Raw genomic sequence first — 21,391 nt, 5'->3', positions numbered from 1 at the left:
TCCATCTATATGTGTTTTTCTCTTCTTTGCTCTGTTGATAATGTGTATACAACAGGAACTGTACAGGAGAGAGGCACTGACTCTGTATCCCACTGTTCTGGGACTTCAGCTAATATTGGGGAGACAGGATCAGGAACTTGAAAAACTCTGTTTTTCTGTTTGCATAAAGGGGGATGCCATGAATATCTTTGAAATATTAGAAACTTTTCTGAAGAGGAAGGTGATATCTTTAGACCACCTTCTAAATGTTTCTCTATTGAAGCTGCTATAGTTGACACAGGGTAATAAAGAAAGGGTTTTTTTTTTTAGAAAAGCTGCCCTTTGAGTCCTCCAAAATGTTTTTTGTTCATGTGTTGGAGAATCAAAGGTGCTTAGACAGCTGAAACTTTTTTAAGTACCTGAATGGACATATATAGTATGATCGGTCATTTTGTATCAATATTTTTCTGTATGTTGGAGCCTGTCACACTCATTTAATCAGGGGTAATAAAATTATGCTTTCCCCAGATTGTTTTGTAATTTTTGGACCAATTAAATATCTAGCTCTGAAGTTTTCTGTTGATTCCTATGTGCAGAATAAGGAAAAGTCTCTGAAGCTGTCATACCTGGAGCATCTCTAGGTGCCATCCACGAAAAGATTTCCCACACAAATTTGTGTTCGAAGTGCAGTTAGTAGATTTTCTCGGAGTGCATTTACCATTGCCAGCTTTCACTTAGTTTTTTTTTGTTGTTGTTGTTGTTGTTGTTGTTGCATTGGTTTGTATTATTTCTTCTGATGGCAGTTATTTGCAATTGCAGAAAAGGAAAAATCTGCTCCTCTTTTGTGAAAGAGGGCACACTAGGCATTTCATGCTGTTGAGTATTGGTATTATTGTTTGCTTTTGCACTGAATATAAAAGATAACAGCCCACCAAGATTGTAACAGTTATTGTAAATAACATTCTATTAATGATCAAGATTATTACCACGTGTTTCACTCTGCAACATGCATAACTTCTTTGCTTGTTCCAATGATAGCAACTTTTCACCCAGAAGTAATACTCTTATTGTATTCTCAAACCCAGCTTCAGATCCATGTTCCGCTTCTAAAAATTTTAAACTAAGCTTCTGGAAAACACAGTTCCTTCAGAATTGGTACATAATTGTTATTTAGGAAGGAAGGTGATCAGTTTATGTAGGTGATGATAAGAATTGCAAAGCAAACTGGGGATTTGAAAGAACTTCCCAGGCTTCTGTTGTTTTGATGGACATTTACAGGTTATTTAAGCAGGAGAAAGACTATCAGCAAGTGTTGCTTGTTCTCTGCATTGTTTTTTGCAAACACTATATTTTCTAACTTATCTGAAAGCTTGGGAACAGGTTTGCCATACGGCTGTTTGTCATACAGCTGTTTCTAACATGCATTTCAACAGATTAAAGTAGCTATACAGTGATGATCCCTTCAAAATACAAAGCGTATCATGGGCCAAATAATCTTGTTTACAGATTTTAAAGGGAAAACAAATTATATAGCAGGTTTTGCAATATCATTGTCCTTTATTTTGTTATTTAAAATAACACCAAGCATTTCTGTAAGTCTCTTGCCCTAGGCTGTCCCTTCCTCCCCTAGTTAGCTTTGTAACAGAGGACGTCATCTGTGGGCAGGATGCTGTGTTTACCAGGAGCAGCCTGCTGGTTTACACACACGGATCCATTGGGCAAGCTCAGCAAATGGTCATTTCTTATAATTTCACGCGGCCCAGCATTCTTAGCCAATCCCATATTATACAGAGGCCAAGTAGGTATTACAGCTGGACTCTTTGATATGGTTTTATTCTTTCCCATTGTAGCTCTCTGACCTTTAACAACAATCTGTACATAAACAGTTGTTGGAATTTTAGTGAGAATAGGACTGATTCACTGTGATTAAAAGATTCTTAAATTTCATTGGTAATGGTACCTCATCAATTCTGTCAAGCACAGGAAAAGCATGTGCTGCAAATACTGTGTGTGGGGACTGTCCTGTTGCTGAATCCTGCTGGGCTACCAGAAGCCTTTAAGTGAATTACAAACAGGGACCAGTTATTTTATTTCTTAAGAAATCTCTTCAGTCTGCAAAGAATTGCAAAGCAGTTTGTGGATTCTCTCTGAAGGTTGGTATTCTGTTTGGTCTACATTCTGGCCTTGTTGAATGTCCTGGTTGGCTGGGATAGAGTTAATATTCTTTCTAGTAGCTGGTATAGGGTTATGTTTTGGATTCAGTATGAGAAGAATGTTGATAACACACTGATGTTTTCAGTTGTTGCTAAATAGTGTTTAGACTAAGTAAAGGATTTTTCAGTTTCTCATGCCCAGCCAGCAAGAAGGCTGGAGGGGCACAAGAATTTGGGAGGGGGCACAGCCAGGACAGCTGACCCAAAGTGGCCAAAGGGGCATTCCATACCATGTGACATCATGCCCAGTATATAAACTGGGGGGAGTTGGCCTGGGCAGGGATTGCTGCTTGGGAACTAACTAGGCATCAGTTGGCGAGTGGTGAGCATTTGCGTTGTGCATCACTTGGTTTGTACATTCCAATCCTTTTATTATCATTGTAATGTTATTATTGTTATTGTTATCATTATTATTTTATTCCTTTCTGTTCTATTCAACTGTTCTTATCTCAACCCACCAGTTTCACCTTTTTTTTTTTTTTCAATTCTCTCCCCCTTCCCACTGGGTGGGGGGTAAGTGAGCAAGCAGCTGCGTGGTGCTTAGTTGCTGGCTGGGGTTAAACCACTACATTGAGTAATCTGGTTTTGAGACTAGCTCTCAGTGATGTTTCAGCAAGGGGAAATTGACTGCCTTAAAGAGAAGAAAATTTTTTGGAAGTTACTAAAATAGTATTGTGTCCAAGAACCCGTAGTGTTTCTGTTGGCATTAGCTTCTCAGAAAGGAACTGTAAAATGATAGTCTTCATGCAAAAGTTTTCAAGCACCAATAGTTTTCAAGTTTTCCCATCTTTCATTTACACTTTTGTTTAATGCACTCTCTCATACTTGCTCTGTTCCCCATGCAAGCACAGTCCACTGCACTGCAGTGGGAGGGAAAGTTCGGAAGAAGAGATGCATTGCTTAGTCAGGTGGCTTGGCAGTGAAAATTTCAAGTCCACAGCTCTGGTGAGGAATAGCAGCAGATATGCCAGAACTGTCTATCAGATCCTTTGGGCTTTGTGAAGTTTCTGGGCATTGAATCATAGTTACTTGGTTTGCCAGAGATATTGTGCTGACAAACCATCTAGCAAAATCATTCTTTTTTGTCTTCAGATACCTCTTATTCTAGTCCATTTTTAGAAGATATGTGACCAAATGCTCAGCTGTATTTTGGGAATTGTAAAAAGATTTATTGACTTTGATGTCTGTGCTGAAAATAATTTCTGAAAATGAAGGAGCATGTTTTATTTTTGCCAAAAATAATTTCTGAAAAGGAAAGAGCATGTTTTAATTTTGCCCGTCAGATTGGAAGTCGACATGTCTATCTCTAGTGTTATGAGGCAGTTGGGATTTAAAAGTGGTGACTTTAATGAAGACAGAAGAGATCTTCCCGTAGTATTAACATCTCATTGGAAGTCTGCTATCTTCTGCCTGATATCACCCAATTGGTGGGAAAGACTTCAAATCATGGATGTTTGTGGATAGTTTGCAAATCTACCACTTTTCAACCAAAGCTGTATTATGTGATTCGGGATTGTGCTGTCTTGGGCCATGCAATTTTTTAGTACGAAAAAATATTAGCTGTCGTAAACATCCAAGCTGATTCTGATGCCTTGCATATGGTAATGCCTGTACATCCCTCATAGCAGTTTTGGCATTTACTTCACACATGAGATTTTTTCAAATCAAGGGAGGCCAGTCATCAGCACTGTTTATTTTTCTTCCTTTTGTTTGATGCTTATAATTGTAATCAACATGCTAGGGAGACTTCCAATATGCTTATGTCCTTCACCTCAGTGGTAATATTTTTGTGTTCAGGTGAAGCTTCTCTAGCATTGGTGCCTGTTGTCACCTTTTGCATTCTTTTGCTGGTGTTTGGGCTTGTGCTTAGCCTTTGTAGATGCTGAATATTTTTAACTTTTACTTGATAACAGCAAAAAATAAAATTAGGAAAGTATAATGGATGTAACATTAAAAAATGATTGCTTGCCAGATGGAGAAAGGCCATCAAGTTTGTTATCAAGTGTTGCTCTGTGTGACCAGAACACTGTTTTCACTCAAGCAGTGAGGAGACCACTCACTGTAGTTACTCAAGGCATGCTCAAATCAGGAAACAGCAATGTACGTGCTGCCATGGACATCCATAAGCATTTTAACATGACAGAATAAAAAGCAAACTGAATTAAAAAGGGACATGTAATTTATATCCCTTGAACATGCTTATTTGCTCAAGTTTGTAATGGCAGCTTTCCAAGCTCTGGAATTCTTCATCGAATTTCTAAACTTACAGTTTATCTGTAACAGAATCCTATGCTTGATCCACTGAGACTGTGTCTCAGCAAAAACATTAATTACATCACAGTCACTAAATAGGGAAACAGCAACCCTAATAGAGTCCGAAACTTGTGTATTTAGTGTTCTAATTTCTCAGATTCACTAACAGCCATTTTCCTAATGTATCAAGGAAGTTTTAGTTCACTGTTGACAATGCTAGAACTGTGATGAAGTACAAACGCCATAAGTTCCTAATTCATGTTCAACGTACTTTTCTTCCAGTTCTTCCCAATTACATATTTATTACCTATTTTTAAACTGAATTTCAGTGTGTGAATATTAGAGGCGCTTATATTACTCTCTGCTGAGTTAGGAAATTTTCCTGAAAGCCTGTAGGTTAATATGAGTGGAGAGAACTGATTGGAAAGGATGTGACAGAATTGTTCTAGAGTGAAAACCAAATCTTTTGCAAAAACAAATTCATTTTACCAACATTTTCAAATGAAAACTAGAAAAAAAAATTATGAAAATGGTAGGAAATGTTTTCACTTCTAGTTATGAAGCATTTTTCATGTCCTAGCTTTTAGCATGCAAATAACAATAGTATTAGTATGTAAATAACAATAAAATGGCTTTAATTTACTTGATACAAGTTTTTAAACTATACTTTTGTCCTGGTTTCAGCTGGGATGTAGTTAACTGTCTTCCTAGTAGCTGGTACAGTGCTATGTTTTGAGTTCAGTATGTGAAGAATGTTGATAACACTGATGTTTTCAGTTGCTGCTCAGTAGTGTTTAGACTACAGTCAAGGATTTTTCAGCTTCTCATGCCCAGCCAGGGCACCTGACCCAAACTGGCCAACAGTGTATTCCATACCATGTGACATCCCATCTAGTTTAGGAACTGGGAAGTGGGAGGCAGGGATTCGCCACTCGGGGACTGGCTGGGTGTCGGTTGGCGGGTGGTGAGCAATTGCCCTGCACATCATTTGTACATTTCAATCCTTTTATTACTATTGTTGTCATTTTATTAGTGTTATCATTATCATTATTAGTCTCTTCTTTTCTGTTCTATTAAATCGTTCTTATCTCAACCCAGGAGTTTTACTTCTTTTCCTGATTTTCTCCCCCATCCCACTGGATGGGGGGGAGTGAGTGAGCGGCTGCGTGGTGCTTAGTTGCTGGCTGGGGTTAAACCACGACACTTTTCTGTATTAAAAAATTAAAAAATTTAGATTGTCATTTTGAAATCCTGAGCTACAAAGCTACAAACCTGATGATGAAGGGTCTAATGAGTCTGAACTTCTTGTAGAAATACTGTTACTGAGAGTTATGCTGTCAGCTCAGTTATTTTCATTATTATAGAGGTACCCAAAATATTGGGCTGACAGGTCATTTTCAACTTAGTTACTCTTTGTTTTATGCACCTAAATAGCAAATTTATACCTACTGAGACTGTGTATCCATTACAAATATAAAGAATGCTTGCAAGTCTTCTTCAGAATGGTTCTAAAATAAAACTTAAAATATAATAATAGTATCTGTTGAACTTCAGCAGAACTCTTGGTTTTCCTACATTTGGGCATGTATAGATATCTTTTCCTAATTCTCTTCCTTTTTTTGTTGGATAGGTAAGATTTTTTCTTCTTTCTACTTCATTGTAGTCTTCTAGTGATAGGCAAAATATTAACAGACATATGATTTTTTTTGTATTTCAAGAGGAAACTTTTGTTCAGTTTTCTTCTAGGAATCTAGCAGACGGGCAAATCCACCAATTTGTACTGTAAAGTTTGGGGCCCAAGTCAGAGTTTAGGTTAAATGTTGCTAAGGATGTACAAAGCTCAAAGCAGCCATTTCTGTTTGCTGTTAAGGCTTCTCACCCTTTTCTCTCCCAGTTTTACTGATGGAGGGGGTATAACGAGCCTTTCTATAGTCTTGCTACCTTCATGGAAGGGCAGGCAGCAGTTTGCTGAGGGGCTGCAGAGCTGTCAAGTGATCATTTTTCTTGCTTGTGCTCAGGGCTTCACCCTTCCAGAAGGAAGTATACAGTGATGTCACTGTGTGAGCCTGCTTGACACACTAAAGCTGGTAGGCTAAATTTTAGACTTTAAAGGGCTTTATTAAAAAATGCCAGTATTTGGGGCATCTGGTCTGCAGAGAATTTCCTCTACTGAGTCCAACTTGATCTTTCCTCTTTGCTTTTATCTTCTGTCAGATCCTGATGAAGTAAAATATGGCATCACACACATGCAGTAGGTCCGAGTGGCAGATAAGTTAACATAATTCCTTTCAGCCCCGTTTGGGTTGACGTTTAGGCACCAAACATGCACCTGCATGTTAGTCTTTTGTCTATTGCTGGCACAGCACCAGATTCTTCTTGCTGCCAGGAATGGCGGCAGCTGCTGCTGCCCACAGCAGCTTCTAGCTAGAGCAGCATAAGCCTCTTCCATGCTGGGCAAGAAAGAGGAGAGGGTAAGATCTCCTAGGTTACCTCTTACTTTAAGGAAAAGGCTTCATATTTATCCTTCTTTTCTTAACATGTTGCAGTCTCAAACATCTTTGTTGCTGATATGTTCTGTACATGGTTGGAATTTTAGTGAACCTCAAAAGTCAGAGTTAGTCTGTCTTGAGCCCTGCTTGCCTGCCTGTCTCCCAGCCTTCCTCAGTTCCTAGCTTCATATCAATAAACTTCTCTGAAGTCTGGAGTCCTGTTTGAGATGAGCGTAAGGCAATACCTCTGGCATCACTCATATGTTATTTGGCTGAGAACTTGTTCCTGCAGTGCTTGTCCAGAGATGGAGCTCTAAGCCACATTCTCGATGTCAGATGACGTTTTGCCTGTCAAATATGATCCTAAAGACAGAATAAAAACTTTTAGAAGAATTGCAGGTTTTCTGTATTAAGAGCTGCTTGATAGAGCCTTTGCCACAAAAAGCACCCTAGAGGTTTCTCCAGAGTAAAGGGAAAATCAGAGATTTTTCTCCCCAGAGGCAGTGAGGGCTATGTCTTTTGAAGTGGAAATGCCAAAGCACAAGTACAAACTAGATGCATAGGGATAATAAGACTACTGTGCACCCAGTGAGCTATTCAATTGGTTATTTACATGTGCAGTACCCTCCTAATAGCCATTCTGCTTCATCTCCTTGTTGTGTGTATACAGGGACAGTAGCTCTGCAGGCAAAGTAAGCATGCAATCACTCATGAAGCTTTATAAATGAGCCCTTCTATAACACTGACTGACAGGGCAGTATTATTTTTCTGGTAGCTGCTGATGTCATGGAGTGGCAGTTGTTCACTGTTCTGTTATTTAATGTTATAATTGAATAAAATATCTGCCTGTTTTGTGGCTCCAACAAGAAGAGGCGTTTATCCATGGAAAAATCATGAATTACTGGAGGGGTTGTTTAATAATGAAATAAGATTTACAGCCTGGCTAATGCTGATTCCACTGTGTATGTGCCTGTGTATATGAAATTTACAGTACTCTTGTTGACAATGCTAAGGATTAGTTTTGTAGTTTGCTTTGTTCCTTTTTAATTCCATAAATGCATGCAGTGAGTAATCATATAGAGTAGCTCCAGACCTATTCCTCCACCACTGAAAATAGCAGTGAGGGATTCATTGACTGGCATTGCACTGAAACTGATGGACATTCCAGGTTCAAATTTCAATGCAGTGAGTTCCATAGCTGAATTCACAGAAGCCAACCACATCAGGAAAGCTACACATATCAAAAGGAGAAAAAAAAATTGTTAAAGTTAGTGAGGTTAGCTGAAGAGGACAATTAAAACATATTCTTGTAATGGAGCAAATACAGTCTCACTGCGAATGAAGGGACAAAAATAGTGCCAGTAACCTTTTGGAGGAGCAGAGAAGGGTGCTTGAGGTTTACACAGGTTCAAAGAGAGACTAGATATTTGCATGGAAAAGAAATCTGTTGAGCATCAGTATGTTACTAGAAACCACATCCAGCTCAGAAAGACCATGAGTTGAAAATTATTAAGGGCTTAGCAATCCCCCAAGGAGGAAGAATTGTATATGCTTGCCTTATTCTCTTCTCTAAACATCTCCTAATAGCCACCACTGGAGATAGGATATTGGACTAAATGGATTTTTGTCTGACCAACTATGGCCATTCTTATGCTTTATGAAACAGGGAATAATAGAGGGTCTGAAATTATCTTTGTACCTCCATTAATTCAACCCCTGTTCTTTGTCATAATATGAAAGGGAATGGAGAAGATGAATAGATATAGTTGATTTTGACTAGCTTTTGTTATGTATTGAACTTGTGCTTGAAGCATGACTTGTGATGTAAATGAAGCATAACCAAATACATAACTGCCAAACTGGTATTAAACGGTCCTTGTGAAAAATGGTGGGAGTGAAATGTGACCTCACCTTTTTATCAGTTCATGTAGAAAAATCTCTATAATTATTTCATACTACAGAAGTTTCTGTGAGTCAGCACTCTATACCACCTTTCATCTGATTTATGGTGTTCCTCTCCCAAAACTGCCTGCTGTCAGTTGCCACCAGTAGAGCATTTTTTTCAATAGCTCCTGTTAGGAGGATTTGCGAGCATGCCTTGGGTTTGTGGAATTACAGAAGGAATGTAACTAACAGTTTTAAATATTTGCTTATGTAGCACGTTATTTTCATTAAAGTGGTATTTTAACATAGGAAAAATAAAACATGTGCAATATTGAAGCCAAAGGTTAAAGAGAACAGCACAGTAACTCAAAACTGTCTGGAGTCTGTCACTCTTTGGTCTGCAGTACTGTCTCTTGCAAGTGATCCTGTTCAAATGAATCAGATTGCTAAGGGTGTAAGGTGGTGTTTAGCAAGACCTGGGCTGGTGGTATCGAGCCCAAAGAGGTTAAAGCAACCTTCATCATACAGGACTTTGGTAGACAATCTTTAAGAGTGGGTTTTGTGACAGCCTGCGCTTGCACAGCCAGCAGCTTCAGTCTCACTCATCCCACTCAGCTCATTCACATCCAATCTCCTCCTTTTAGAAAGAACAGTTACTCACCTTACAGTAACTGCTGCTCTCAGAGATGTTCTGTAGGCAGACAACCCACCGAAAATATCCATTTAACCTGTGTGCATGCTACTTTGGAATCTGCAGGCATCGGTGTCTGTTTGGGCTGCAGATGTGTTCCTCTCCCATCTCCACTTCTTAGAGCAGAATGAAAAAAGTGGCTCCAACAATTGCCTTGTTCATTTGGTGTGATTAATCAGACTCATTATCACCAGGAATGGTTTTGGCTTGTGGTACACCCTCATGTAGTCAGAATGTCTCAGAAGAGCCAAAGGTGCTCTAAGGTTAATTGCCTTTCCCTCGTTTTTTGTCTAGTTCCTAAGTAGGCTGTCTGCCTTGCTTCATGGCAAAAAAGGGAGCTGTGTTAGAGCTGCTTTGGTATCATGGGGCTCTTGCCTCATTCTTAGTGTTAATGAGAGGGTTCCTTAGCTCCCTGACCCATCACCACATCTGTCCTTTCAGCAGATCTGAGCTTCCATGTGGTTGCATGGTTGTAGGACTGTGCCACACTACTGCTGTTAGAGCTGAAGGCCAACACTATGTATTACTGACTAGTAAAATATGCAGTAAGTTTCAGGTAGCTGAAATCTCAGCTGTATAAACTATTTAAGTATATTCTAAATATTAATTGAATTCTAGCCTGAGAATTAATTTGAGAGAGGGAGAGGATATATTCAGAGATCTGTCTTTATGTAGAATGGCTTGTTGACTCCTTCCTGCCTTACCTGCAAGGAATATGAAAAGTCTGGGTGATTAATAGTACGAAATTGATCACTAAGAGTAATGCAAGAGATCCTTTAAAACATCTGGAGATTTTTCTCTCAAGGAGACAAATGGGAGTTTATATATATACACCTTGGTTTGAGATTCACAGTACTTCAGTGACACTTATATCAGAGTTCAGATTTCTGCTGTCAGAAAACTGGTGTTTGAGGGACAAGTTATTCCAGCCAGACTTTGTGCACACTTCAACTTGCTTTGCTTTAAGAAAGCACTCTTACTGAGAATGGTGTTGAGCATTTGACATACCTGGTCTGAAGACAGTTCTCTCTGGGTGGAAGAACTGTATTTTAACCTGTAACAGAAGAATCTCTAATTCTAGCAATATATGTTGTTTGCCCATTCATAAATCTAGACAGTTTGGTAGGAGAATGTAATCTTATAAATTAAGACCTGGTTTCCTGCTCTAAATCTGAGTGCCCTTAAACTGTCAACTGTCATGGAAATCACCTTGCAGAATCCAAGGCATTAAATACAGAGAAACTGAGTTTTGGCAGAAGTTCAAGCAATGATAAAGCGAATGTCTGTGGCAGATAATTGAAGTGAAGGATGCAACAGTTCTGAGAATCAATACTCATATTCAGAGCATCTGTTTTCTTGGACTTTGCATTGTCTTTTCTTCCACCATTTCCAAGTTTCCTTCAAAAGCCGGGGGAGAAGATAACACAGTGGTGACTGCAATGAGCCTGGAAAGTTCTCAGGCAGGAGCCTGGACTTCTCAAGTGTGCAGAAATGGAGCTGGTGTCACTTTGTGTCTAGTTGGCCTCAAGGTGATCTGGAAGGATGAGCTGGAAGCTCTAATGCAATGTGATGAATAATAAGAAACTAATTGGAAGTAAGAAAATTACTGCAGTTCTTGTTTTGAGAATTAGCCCTAACATGGAGAGTACTTGGACTGAAGGTGCCCAAAGGGTGTTGGTCAGAGCAGAGGATCAGCGTGGAGCTCTCTGCAAGGGCAGGAGAAGGAGGTCTTGGCATCAGGAGGTTGAAGAAATATCAGTCCATGAGTGAGAAGTCCATGCCTAAGTTTGGACAGTACTCCTTGCTTTAGCAAGAAGGTTGCTGCCCGTTCCAAAGGTACCTTCCCTCTGCTCTTGGAGTCTTTCTCTGAGGGGTGACGCTCTTTAATCCCTGGAGAAGGATCTCTGCATAGGCGAGGCACCCGCTGGCTGTTTTTGAGAAGTGAAACACATACATGTTTTGCAGTCAGACTCGCTGTTTTCAGGCTTACACAACAAAACAGGTTGTAGATGTGCTTCCAGTCTTCCAGTGTGCTGGGGTAAGGGTTTGAAAACTGCACAGTTCCTAAAGACGTGTCCTGTCCCGAATAAGCAGCAGCATTTGATGAGGCCATCATTCACTGTCATGGCTGATGCCTGTGGATAGTGGCAGCCCTGGGAGGTGACGAAGACGTGAACTCATCCCACAGCCTCTTTCGTGACTGCCCCGACACCCAACACGGGGCAGGGAAGCCCTCTGCTCCCTCCTTTCTCACCTCCCAGCGCCTGTGGTGTGCTTCCGTGGAGGTCTTCCCTCAACACCTGCCCTGCGGTGGCGGTTCAGGCAAGAGGCATGTTTTGAAAACAGCTGTCCTTGCATCAGTGGTGCAGTTGCTACCAAGTACCCAGATGTAGGCTGACCACAGTGCAGTTTTATTTTGCCCCTCATCAGCCAGCTTGTGGGAAGGGAGCCTGGAGCCTGCCGACGGGCGGCGCTGCCAAAGCGAGCCCAGGGAGGGCGGCTGAGGATTGCTCGGCCTCCTGCAGGAGGGCAGCCCAGCAGCGTGTCAACGGCTGCTGCCCCACGTGTGCTGCCGGGCCCGAGTGGCAAGTCCAGGGGCCAGGGGCAGGGGCCGGGCTGGGCCCAGGCAGCCCCCAGCTGCCACCCGCGCGATGTCAGCGGGTTCCAGGGCCGCCACCACGTTCCCCAGCTGCGCTCCTGCAGCCTCTCCGCTGCCCCAGGGACGGGCCCCCGGCCTCTCCCCCTCCGTGCCTGCCGTTAGTGGTGTCCTTCTCCTGAACGAGGAGCTGTTGGCAAGCCGCCCTGGAGAAGCTCTCGCCGGTGGCCGTAGCTGGGCAAAGCCTCGGCTTCCCTGGGCCTGCACAGAGCTCTCCCCAAGCCGCTACACCTCTGCCTCTGCAGGATGGAGGAAAAAAATATTTGGTAAGAGAACAGGCTTTCAGCATTAGCAGTTTACTGTTGCTGAGGTGTTGTGATAAATAAAGGTGAGAAAACTGTACAAGCAAACTGCTGGTTGCTACCGAGGCCCCAGCTTAGGTGCAGCCCCCGCTCGCCAGCCACGCCGGGAGCAGTGAGGAGGTGAGATCTCACCTCCTGCCCCCCGGAGAGGCGGTCGCCACCGGGGAGGGTGGTCTGAGGGACAGGTCTCCTTGCCCCTCGGCAGCTGTGCGGCGGCCATGAGTGCTTGCGGTCCCTGCGGGCCCAGGAGCGGGGTAGCTCGGCCCAGCGTCCCTGAGCAGGGCTGGGAGCTGTTGGGCCCGTGGCTGCCCATATCCGATGGTGAATGTGCCTTTCCTCTCCTGGGCCAGACCCTCCTGCCTTTTTCCCAAAACCCAGTTATTCCTGATGTGCTCTGTGTTTCTGATACATGAGAAACTCTTGCTTTAGAGTAGCCTTATTCTTGGCAAAAAAAGACTAGCTGCCCAGGGATGAGAAATGTACTAAACCTTGTAATTTAGTTACCTTGGTAACATCTGTAAGGAACTACTAGCACTAAACCACTATTTTTTTTCTTGATCTCTTTTATGGCGATACATGTTTATATTTACTTGGCAAAAGTGTGATTTACAGGCATTGTAGCCATTCTCCTGTACGTTATCCTGACAAACAATGGTTCCCATTTCTAACAAGCAAGGTTAAATGACTGTGAAAGCAGGTATTTGACTTTAGAGTAGAAACAGAGATTTACCGTCAAGAAACTAAGCTTTTGCTAAGAAAAGCCAAAATCATGTAAATACTGTATAATTGTTTCAAAGTATTATAATGCTTGATCACATTTACTCAGCATAGGAATTTTTTCAATGGTTATGTTTTAGAACAAATATAAAAAAGCTGGGTTTTTCTTTTTTTCTTTTGCATTGTAACATTCTCACACATGTGTAAGTTTTAGTTGTCAACCATTCATCATACAAGGAGAAAAAACCACCAAAGAAATAAAAGCATTATTGCTTATGATTACAAGCCAAAACTAACAGCCTTGCTTTGGACTTTGTTGTTCCTAGATCCAGCTCTATGCACAGCTCTCGTCCCACTCCATCATTCCCATTTAGCCATCTGTGTCCTGGTAGTGGCTCCTCTGCACTGTATGACCCGGGGCACTCAGGTCCCGGCATGCAGAAGTTCCCTAAGGATCAGACCTGTGAGCTGCAGAGTAGGCAGTGCCCCCAGCTTTTAGGTGGCTCTTTGCATCCTCTGGCTACTCACTTGTTTCTCTCTCTGCTGCCAACAGGAGGGAATTTTCTGAGCCCTTCAAAGGGAGGAGCATCCCTCACTTGGTGACCAATTCAGTAATTGATTTAATTAATTTGAAACTAACTGTCACTTGTTAAACTGATAATCAAGAAGCCAGTTATCTGTTAACAGTCCTAAATATGAATCAGCAGTAACCAAAGTGTTTCTGTCTTAAATAAAGAAATCTGGATTTCTTTCTGATATCTCAGAGCTTTTAAGATGAGTTGTAAATATGGCTATTTTCTTTAAAAAAAATAAAGACTTTATATTAGAATGCCATTTTCTAGTTCAGAATAATAAAATTGCATATTTATTTCTGAAACTGCATTTAGAATTTTAACCTTTTTAACATGTTATCCCCTGTAAGACGTAAGTCTCAGGGCATGATAGAAAGTTTATTAAGGATAAATCCTGCTCACCTTACTCATTTATGTAGCCGAAATCCTCAAGCAGCCTTTCCATTGCTCTGTTGCAAGTTGGTTGGTGTACACATTTAAAAGTCTTATTGTAGGAACGTTATGTCTTTTATTGTATATACATTTGTATTTATAAGAGGTAATGTAAAAGTGGTACATACCAAAACATACCTTTATTTTTTATTGCAGCCATTAATTATAAAGCATTTTATAAAACCAAAAAATGTTCCTTAAATAAAAGCATTTAAATTATCCTTTTTATTATGTATTTTCATGAAACTTTTTTTGTTACAGGTTTACAAATCAAAGCAATTTAAAGAAAATATGTTCAGAATGTGTGCCCAGTCCTGTATACTTTCTGACATAAAAGTGTTGGATGAGTACAGCAAGCAAACCACTGATGTATGATGGCTTGTCTATGGCTCTCCAAGTACTTAACCGAACTAAATCATTACCTATTTATACAATATTTCCTTCACTTTTTATATTCTGATCTGAGGGCAGTAAATAGTTGTTTTTTACTGTATTAATGATGGGGAGTCAACAATTTGATTAATCATGTAGTTTCAAACATGAGTATTTCTGAGCACATCCTTTAAAGAATGTGTCCTGATGTTTTTATTGAATTCCACGTGACCATAAATGTGTTTGTTTCTTTTCCATGGAAGTTGTTTAGAAGGGCCTGAAAGCAGATGGTGTATTAAGGTACTGATATGTTAAGGTCTATCTCATCCTGTATCTCCAGTTTCAATCTGTACACATTCCTGGCTGCTAACCCCCAAGTTTTGTTTCCAGCTTCACTGTCTGCAGTAAGCATAGGCTTGTAGAGCCCTGGGCAGGTATTTGCACCATTAGCAAAACTGTGTAAGTAAGTCAGTCACCAAAAAAGAGGTGCTTTAGAGCAAAAGAAGTAAGCAAATTGAGGGTCAAATTCTGCTGCCATTTAATCCATTGAAGGATGAATTGTTTTACTAGATAGCCTGTTGGCCAAAAGATTGTTTAGAAGTAAAGAAGGGCTGAGCAGTAGCACAGGTGGCAAATTCCAGTGGTGACAAACATGGGATACACAAACCCATAAGCATGTGAAAACACATATTAATCATACATTTCAGCTGTAAAATCTTAGGGGTAACAGCAACACATCCAGAGTTTTCAGATGTAACTTTCAGGCTGATAATTTAGTCCTTTATTGAGCAACATTTTTAAATCTATTGTGACACACAATGAACAAGCAAAGTGAACGAGCCCCTGAACAAAATGAAGAGATAATCTTTGTTTCCGGAGTTAACTTTTCCAGTATAATCTTTACGGCCAGCAGTGATTACATCAGATGTATTTACATTGTATCTGCGCAAGAGGATGCTTACGGATATGACATATGCTGCTCTGCACCGTTAAAACCTGAGGACTAGATTCTCTCACTACGATGTGCGTCTCTGTTGATTTCAGAAATATGCAATACTGCAGTAATGAGAATGGTATAAGAATCTAAATAGATCCATAGACATATGGACAGACAGATGGATTAAGGCAGACTTTGTCACTTTGTCCCTAAAATCTTTTGTGATACTTATCTCTTGTGTACACAGTGACACTAAGGTGTCAGCCCAGATAATTTCCCTTAATTTAGTAATATTTTATTGATTTACATAAAGTTTTTACTTGAAAACATGGAGGAGTGTGTATGCACATTTTGCAGAAATGTACTGGTACTAGTAATATAAACCATTTTCATTCTATTTTGAAAAACATTGTGAAGGTATAAATTATGTTTGAACTGGACAGAGATGATGATGTGGCATGTGACTGAAAATATATATTTTTTAATAGATGATTCAGCCGCAGAGAGTTTTAATGGCAATGAGACCGTGGGACACAGTTCCAATGCTTCAGGGGGAACACACTGCAGGGAGATGGCAGAAACCAACAGTAATGGCAAAACAAATCTGGAGCAGGATGAGCAGCCTCTGAACCTGAGTGACAGTCCCCTCTCTGCTCAGCTGACTTCAGAATACAGACTAGATGATCACAGCAGTAATGGAAAGAACAAATACAAGACTCTCCTAATTTCTGATCTCAAGATGGAACGGGAGGCAAGAGAAAATGGAAGCAAGGTAAGATGCTTCCACATGCTCCAGATATGAAGTGTGTAGCTTAGAAAAGGAAAAGCTTTGTGAGGCCAAACCAAGGGTTATTCCCAGCTAAGCACTTAATGCAATGTGTCTAATGTTTGTCACATCATTACTCAAATGCTATACATAGATTTGTATGCTCTGTTACACATATATGATGCATACGTACATTAAGTGTATGTGGATGTACATGGGTGAATACATATATATAGGCATAATATTGTGCTGACACACTGACAAAAACCAGTGCACTTCTCCACCAGGCATGAATTTTATCAGTCCATTTATTGAGAACTGTCTACATTATCCATTTGAAAAATATATATATATTAAACTATGTATATAATGTAATACATATATATATGTATATATACTGAGATACATATATCTATGTATATTTATAGATGACCATCTCATTACATGTATTACGTATCTGTAGAATGAATCCATGTGAATGTTAAGTGCGTATGCCCAAGCGAATTACTACATGTGAATTATCAACATCTGAAAGGAACCGATTTAGTTCCTTCCTGATTGTTTGTGTTATGCAGGCACCTAACCTGAATTAAAACTGACAAGTTTGCTTTAAGAAGCTGTAATCCCTTGAGGGCTTTTCTCTGTAGTTTCCATTATGTGGGTACAGAGAAGCAAGGGCAGTTATATTGTAGATAAAGACAGGTCCTATAGACTAGGTAGCTAGCTTTCTAGGAAGGTGTTTGTCATGAGGGCATACTGTAGGGAGGGTGAAGAAATGGCCTGTATCACAGAATTTACCTATTGACCTTATTGGTGACAAGTTCTTGTTTTTTATCTGATAACTCCCAACTGGATTAACACTTTTACAGCAGCAATAATAGGATGTCAGTATTAGATCCAAATACTATTAATGCTAGTTACTAGCTTTCAGTAGCCCACTACAAAATAACCTGACAATATATATATACTTTGAATGATCACATTTTTTGCAGGGCTTTGAAATAGGAGTGATACAGAAAATCACTTTTTCTAGGTATATCCAGAAGGAGGCTGTACATGACTGATGTCTAGAGAACATTTATTTATGCTAAAGTTTTAACTCCTGTCTTCATTGCTTGTGGAGTAAAAATAAAAACTTGGAATGTTTTTTTAACTCAAGTGTCTGGTTTTGGTGGGTAGAAGAAAGGCTGGCCAAATGGGAGATTGTTAGTCTTTGTCTTTCTTGGCCTTCCAGTTTAGCAAATCATGTATCCCAAAACCTTCTCCATAAAATCTTTATGAAAACCTGTTTATCTGCATGGGATATTTTTGTTTCCACAAATTTTTATTTTATTGATAATGTTCTGAATAGATCTAGTCTCAAAGTGCGTATACACTCCAGTGGTGGATTTACTCAGTACTTTGTTGCACAGTGAATCCCAAATTGGCTAATATGAACAGTATCTTCATTTGCTTCAGGGCACATTTTTCCAATGAACATTTTATAAGCCAGCCACCCAAATATTGATAGACACACAGGCTCTTTCGCCTGAGGTACACTGTTTCTGCCATTACTCTTGCAAATACACAAATAAGCTTGGTGAAGAAAGGGAGGAGTCTTAATGTGGAACTCCTTTATAGCCAAGACAAGAACATAGTCTAATGTCACATTTCCGGTTTTAATCAGTTCCAACTCAGATGCAAAAAAAAAGGTATCAAGAAGTGTTAAAAATCTGCTTGTAACGAATTGAGATGGCAATCAAAGCCATCTCATCTTTGTTATTCTACAAATTTTAAGAGGCCTGAATCATCCCCCACATTGATATAGTCTTTCATCACTCACTGTCATCCTACCCACTCTATACTGCCAACAATATGCAGATTTGTCTCCCCTTTTTGTCCTAGTGAAATTCATATTGATGTTTACAGTTCATTTAAGTATATGATTCATTAGGTATGCAGCAAAGATTATTAAATATGGAGTGAAGACTTCAGGAAGAGCACACTCCTGGGATAAACAAAAATTTGTCAAGAGATTTGTAAGCTGAGAGTACAGTAAAGGAATACTTTTGCAGCCCATTTTATATTTTACAGATGAATTCTACTCTTACTTTTTAAATTTAAAAAAAAGTTATAGAATATTTTTAGAAGGAACAAACCCAATGTATTGGAATAGAATGGGACTGTACAACATCTCAGTGTTTCATATGCGTACATATACATTCATATAAATCATTACTACTCTTTTACCTTAAGCAGTAACATACAGGCTAAAGAGTCAGAGAATGTTTTACAAGCCCTAGACCTATTCAAGAAGATCCTCTTGCCTCCTCCTGGTGAGTCAGATTACTGGGCCCCTCCAGAAGAGTGTTCTGGCCTTTACTGAGCTGATTAATCTTGAACAATGCAGAAGATCAAACTCCTAGTTGTGTGCAGTATTTGCTGGATGCACTTGGGCAAGGGTATCACAAGGAATAGCCAGAACTCTAATTCTCTGCCAGGAAGGAAACAAAATAACGAACAAGTAAGGTTAACAGAGTACTATAGTTTACCAGGAGCCACATCTCACATATCCTTTTTACCCAGAATACACCAAATATGTGCATAGTTTTTTGAAGTCATCTAGGAACTCTCCCAGTGCTCTCTCAGCATCTAACCTCCTGCCATTCACAGTTATAGAGTTATCAGACACCATTAGACCTGAATAATGGCATCACTGGTAGTGATGGGTAAGCAAATGTGTTTAGCGTAACCTGTAACCATTTCTTTCATGAGAAAAATAATCTGCAGTGTTCACCAAATATCAGATTGATATGCCACTTCTTATAATGTAGTATTCTTGCAGTATCTTTATGTGGCAAAGAACTAAGAAAAGTTATGTGAGAAGCTAGTGAAGAAAATATCTGGTTTCTAAATGAAGGGAAATATATTTTAATTATTGGATTAGCATTGCAGGAAGTAATACATTATGCTTCCTCCAGCTTCTACAATGGCCCATTCAGCCTGCAGAAGATGTTACTTGCTTGAGATGGCCAGGACTCTCTGAAACCCAGAGGCAAAGGGCTGGAGCTGGGAAGATCTGCTCTAAGTCTCCCTTTTAGATACTGCATCATATATGTTTTGTTAAGTTTGAAGCCATGTTTTCTCTGGTCAACTTGTATCCATTCTGACCTGTCACTAGGTTTAAAGATAACACATCAGAGCTGAATCTAGCCACAAAAAGCCAAAACATTACTGATGTTTTAAGGGAGTTAGTTTGTTTTTTCTGGAAGCAAGCACTTTTGTTAAACTATATTATAGGTATTTGCCTGTATAACACTGTTTACAAGAATGATACTTCCTTCACATGTGTAGTGGTGGGCCCCACCATTTGATGATACAGTTCTGATGATTGATGATTTTGTACATGCTGCAGAAATATGAAGAAGCAGCTGAGATAAAAATGGTAGTTTTTCCATAATATTTTCTTTGTAAATATGACAGCTAATAGGCAAATGTTTTTTGAAAATGGTTACTTCTTTGTGGAAGTTCAATTTTTATAATATCCATCTTGTCCATACCTATCTGAACCAATTATATGCTTATGCTATATGTAAAGTTTGCTAGATAGTGGTGTCATTCTGGGAAAGAGTCTTGGATGTCAAAACAGGGATACTTAACATTTCCCTAAATTCAGGCCTTTCTAACGTACACAGAGGAAGTCATCAGTGATTTGTAAGAAATGTAGTTTTTTGGGAAGAATAAATCGAGTTTTCTTGTCTGAAAAGACTGATGAATAACTGAAGATTAGATAACCCTGTGAACAAATTTTAATTCAATTTTTCAAACTACTAGGGTATATTATGTAAAGAATGCTCTGTTCAGTCACTTCAGAATATGACTTTTAAAACTGATGTTGATAATACTCTTTAAACAAGAATGACGTTTCAGTGGACAGTGTAACTTTACTCTTTGAATCTTCAGTTTCAGGCAGTGAGTATGTGTGGTAACCTGTTCTCCCTGTAAAAAGACCACATGCTGAGTGTGGTGGAGGGACTTGCCAAATTGTAACATAACCTTAAAATCTGGTCCAAAATGTTTTAGCGCTCACTGAAAAAGTGTTATGCAAGGAAGAAATGGGTTTTCATAGTCTTAAATACATATATGTAAGTATGTATGTCTATATGTGTATGTGTATATATATACTTTATGCTTAAGCTGATATTAGGGAACTGATCCTCCAGTAAGACTCAGATGTTCATGCAGTAGAACTCTCTATAGCCATTTAGGGCTAAACTGAAGTCAGTGAAACTTTGAATAGCTGCAAAAATGTATACATAAATTTACCTTAACAGGGCTGGGTCTTTGTACTACAAAAGGCTTATAAAGTACTCACCTGTAAATGCTCTGCAAATGCAGTTCTTTGAAACCAAATAGTTAAGTGCACATATAAATTATTTTAGATCATTATATACTTATGTGTGAGACTGCTGCGTTTCTGTATGACCATGGTGAAGTCTCTGTAACACTGAGATTTTTGATTTCTCATTCTTGTGTTATTGCTTTTTCCTAGACCATATATTTTATTTTGAAAACTTATTTTATAGCTTTATCTCTTCCACATAGTTTATTTCATGAAATATAGAAAGCCCATTCCTTTTAACTTATTTTGTCTTTTCTGCATTTGGATAACAAGGTTATTGTGATGTGGTATGGGAAAACAGGTTTTTGAGCTAACCAGCCATACTTATGTTGTGCCATGTATTTTACCTGGATTAATAAATAGTTCATTATGTCTGTATTGCAAAGGACGTTCCTAATATGCAAAACTTCTCCTTGGGCTATCCCAGATAGAAACATGTACTACTGATCACGAATGCCTAGGAGATGCATTAAAGTGAGGTGACAAGGAGGGTGCACACCATGTGTCCATTTTGTCCAGATACCTACTAAATGTGGACAGTTGGTTAATGTCTTCTTTCCTTCTACCAGACGAAATTTCTGATAGAAAAATTGGACACCTCCATGCCCTCTGGTTGTATGGTAAGGCTAAGTTGACATACATTATGTTTAGCTCAAGTGTGTAATTGGCTGCATGGAGAAGTGCACAAGATAAGTAATTTTTCTCTAAGTCTGAAAAGAAAAGCACAGTTTTAAAGGAGAGAACAGT

At 39.5% G+C, this 21,391-nt stretch overlaps 1 protein-coding gene across 4 annotated transcripts in view; it reads left to right on the top strand.

Annotated features, from left to right (window-relative positions):
* Positions 1–21,391, top strand: part of NOL4 (nucleolar protein 4) — a 195,054-nt gene that overhangs the window by 97,310 nt on the left and 76,353 nt on the right. For all 4 annotated transcript variants that reach the window (XM_010574371.1, XM_010574370.1, XM_010574369.1 and 1 more), the window contains exon 6: positions 15,986–16,269. In XM_010574371.1, coding sequence (XP_010572673.1) covers positions 15,986–16,269 — 284 coding nt within the window. The remainder of the gene's footprint in view (positions 1–15,985; positions 16,270–21,391) is intronic.

Source organism: Haliaeetus leucocephalus, unplaced genomic scaffold (assembly GCF_000737465.1).
Source record: "Haliaeetus leucocephalus isolate CR32 unplaced genomic scaffold, Haliaeetus_leucocephalus-4.0 Scaffold428, whole genome shotgun sequence".
Taxonomy (NCBI): Eukaryota; Metazoa; Chordata; class Aves; order Accipitriformes; family Accipitridae; genus Haliaeetus; species Haliaeetus leucocephalus.
This window is presented reverse-complemented; position numbering and strand designations above follow the sequence as displayed.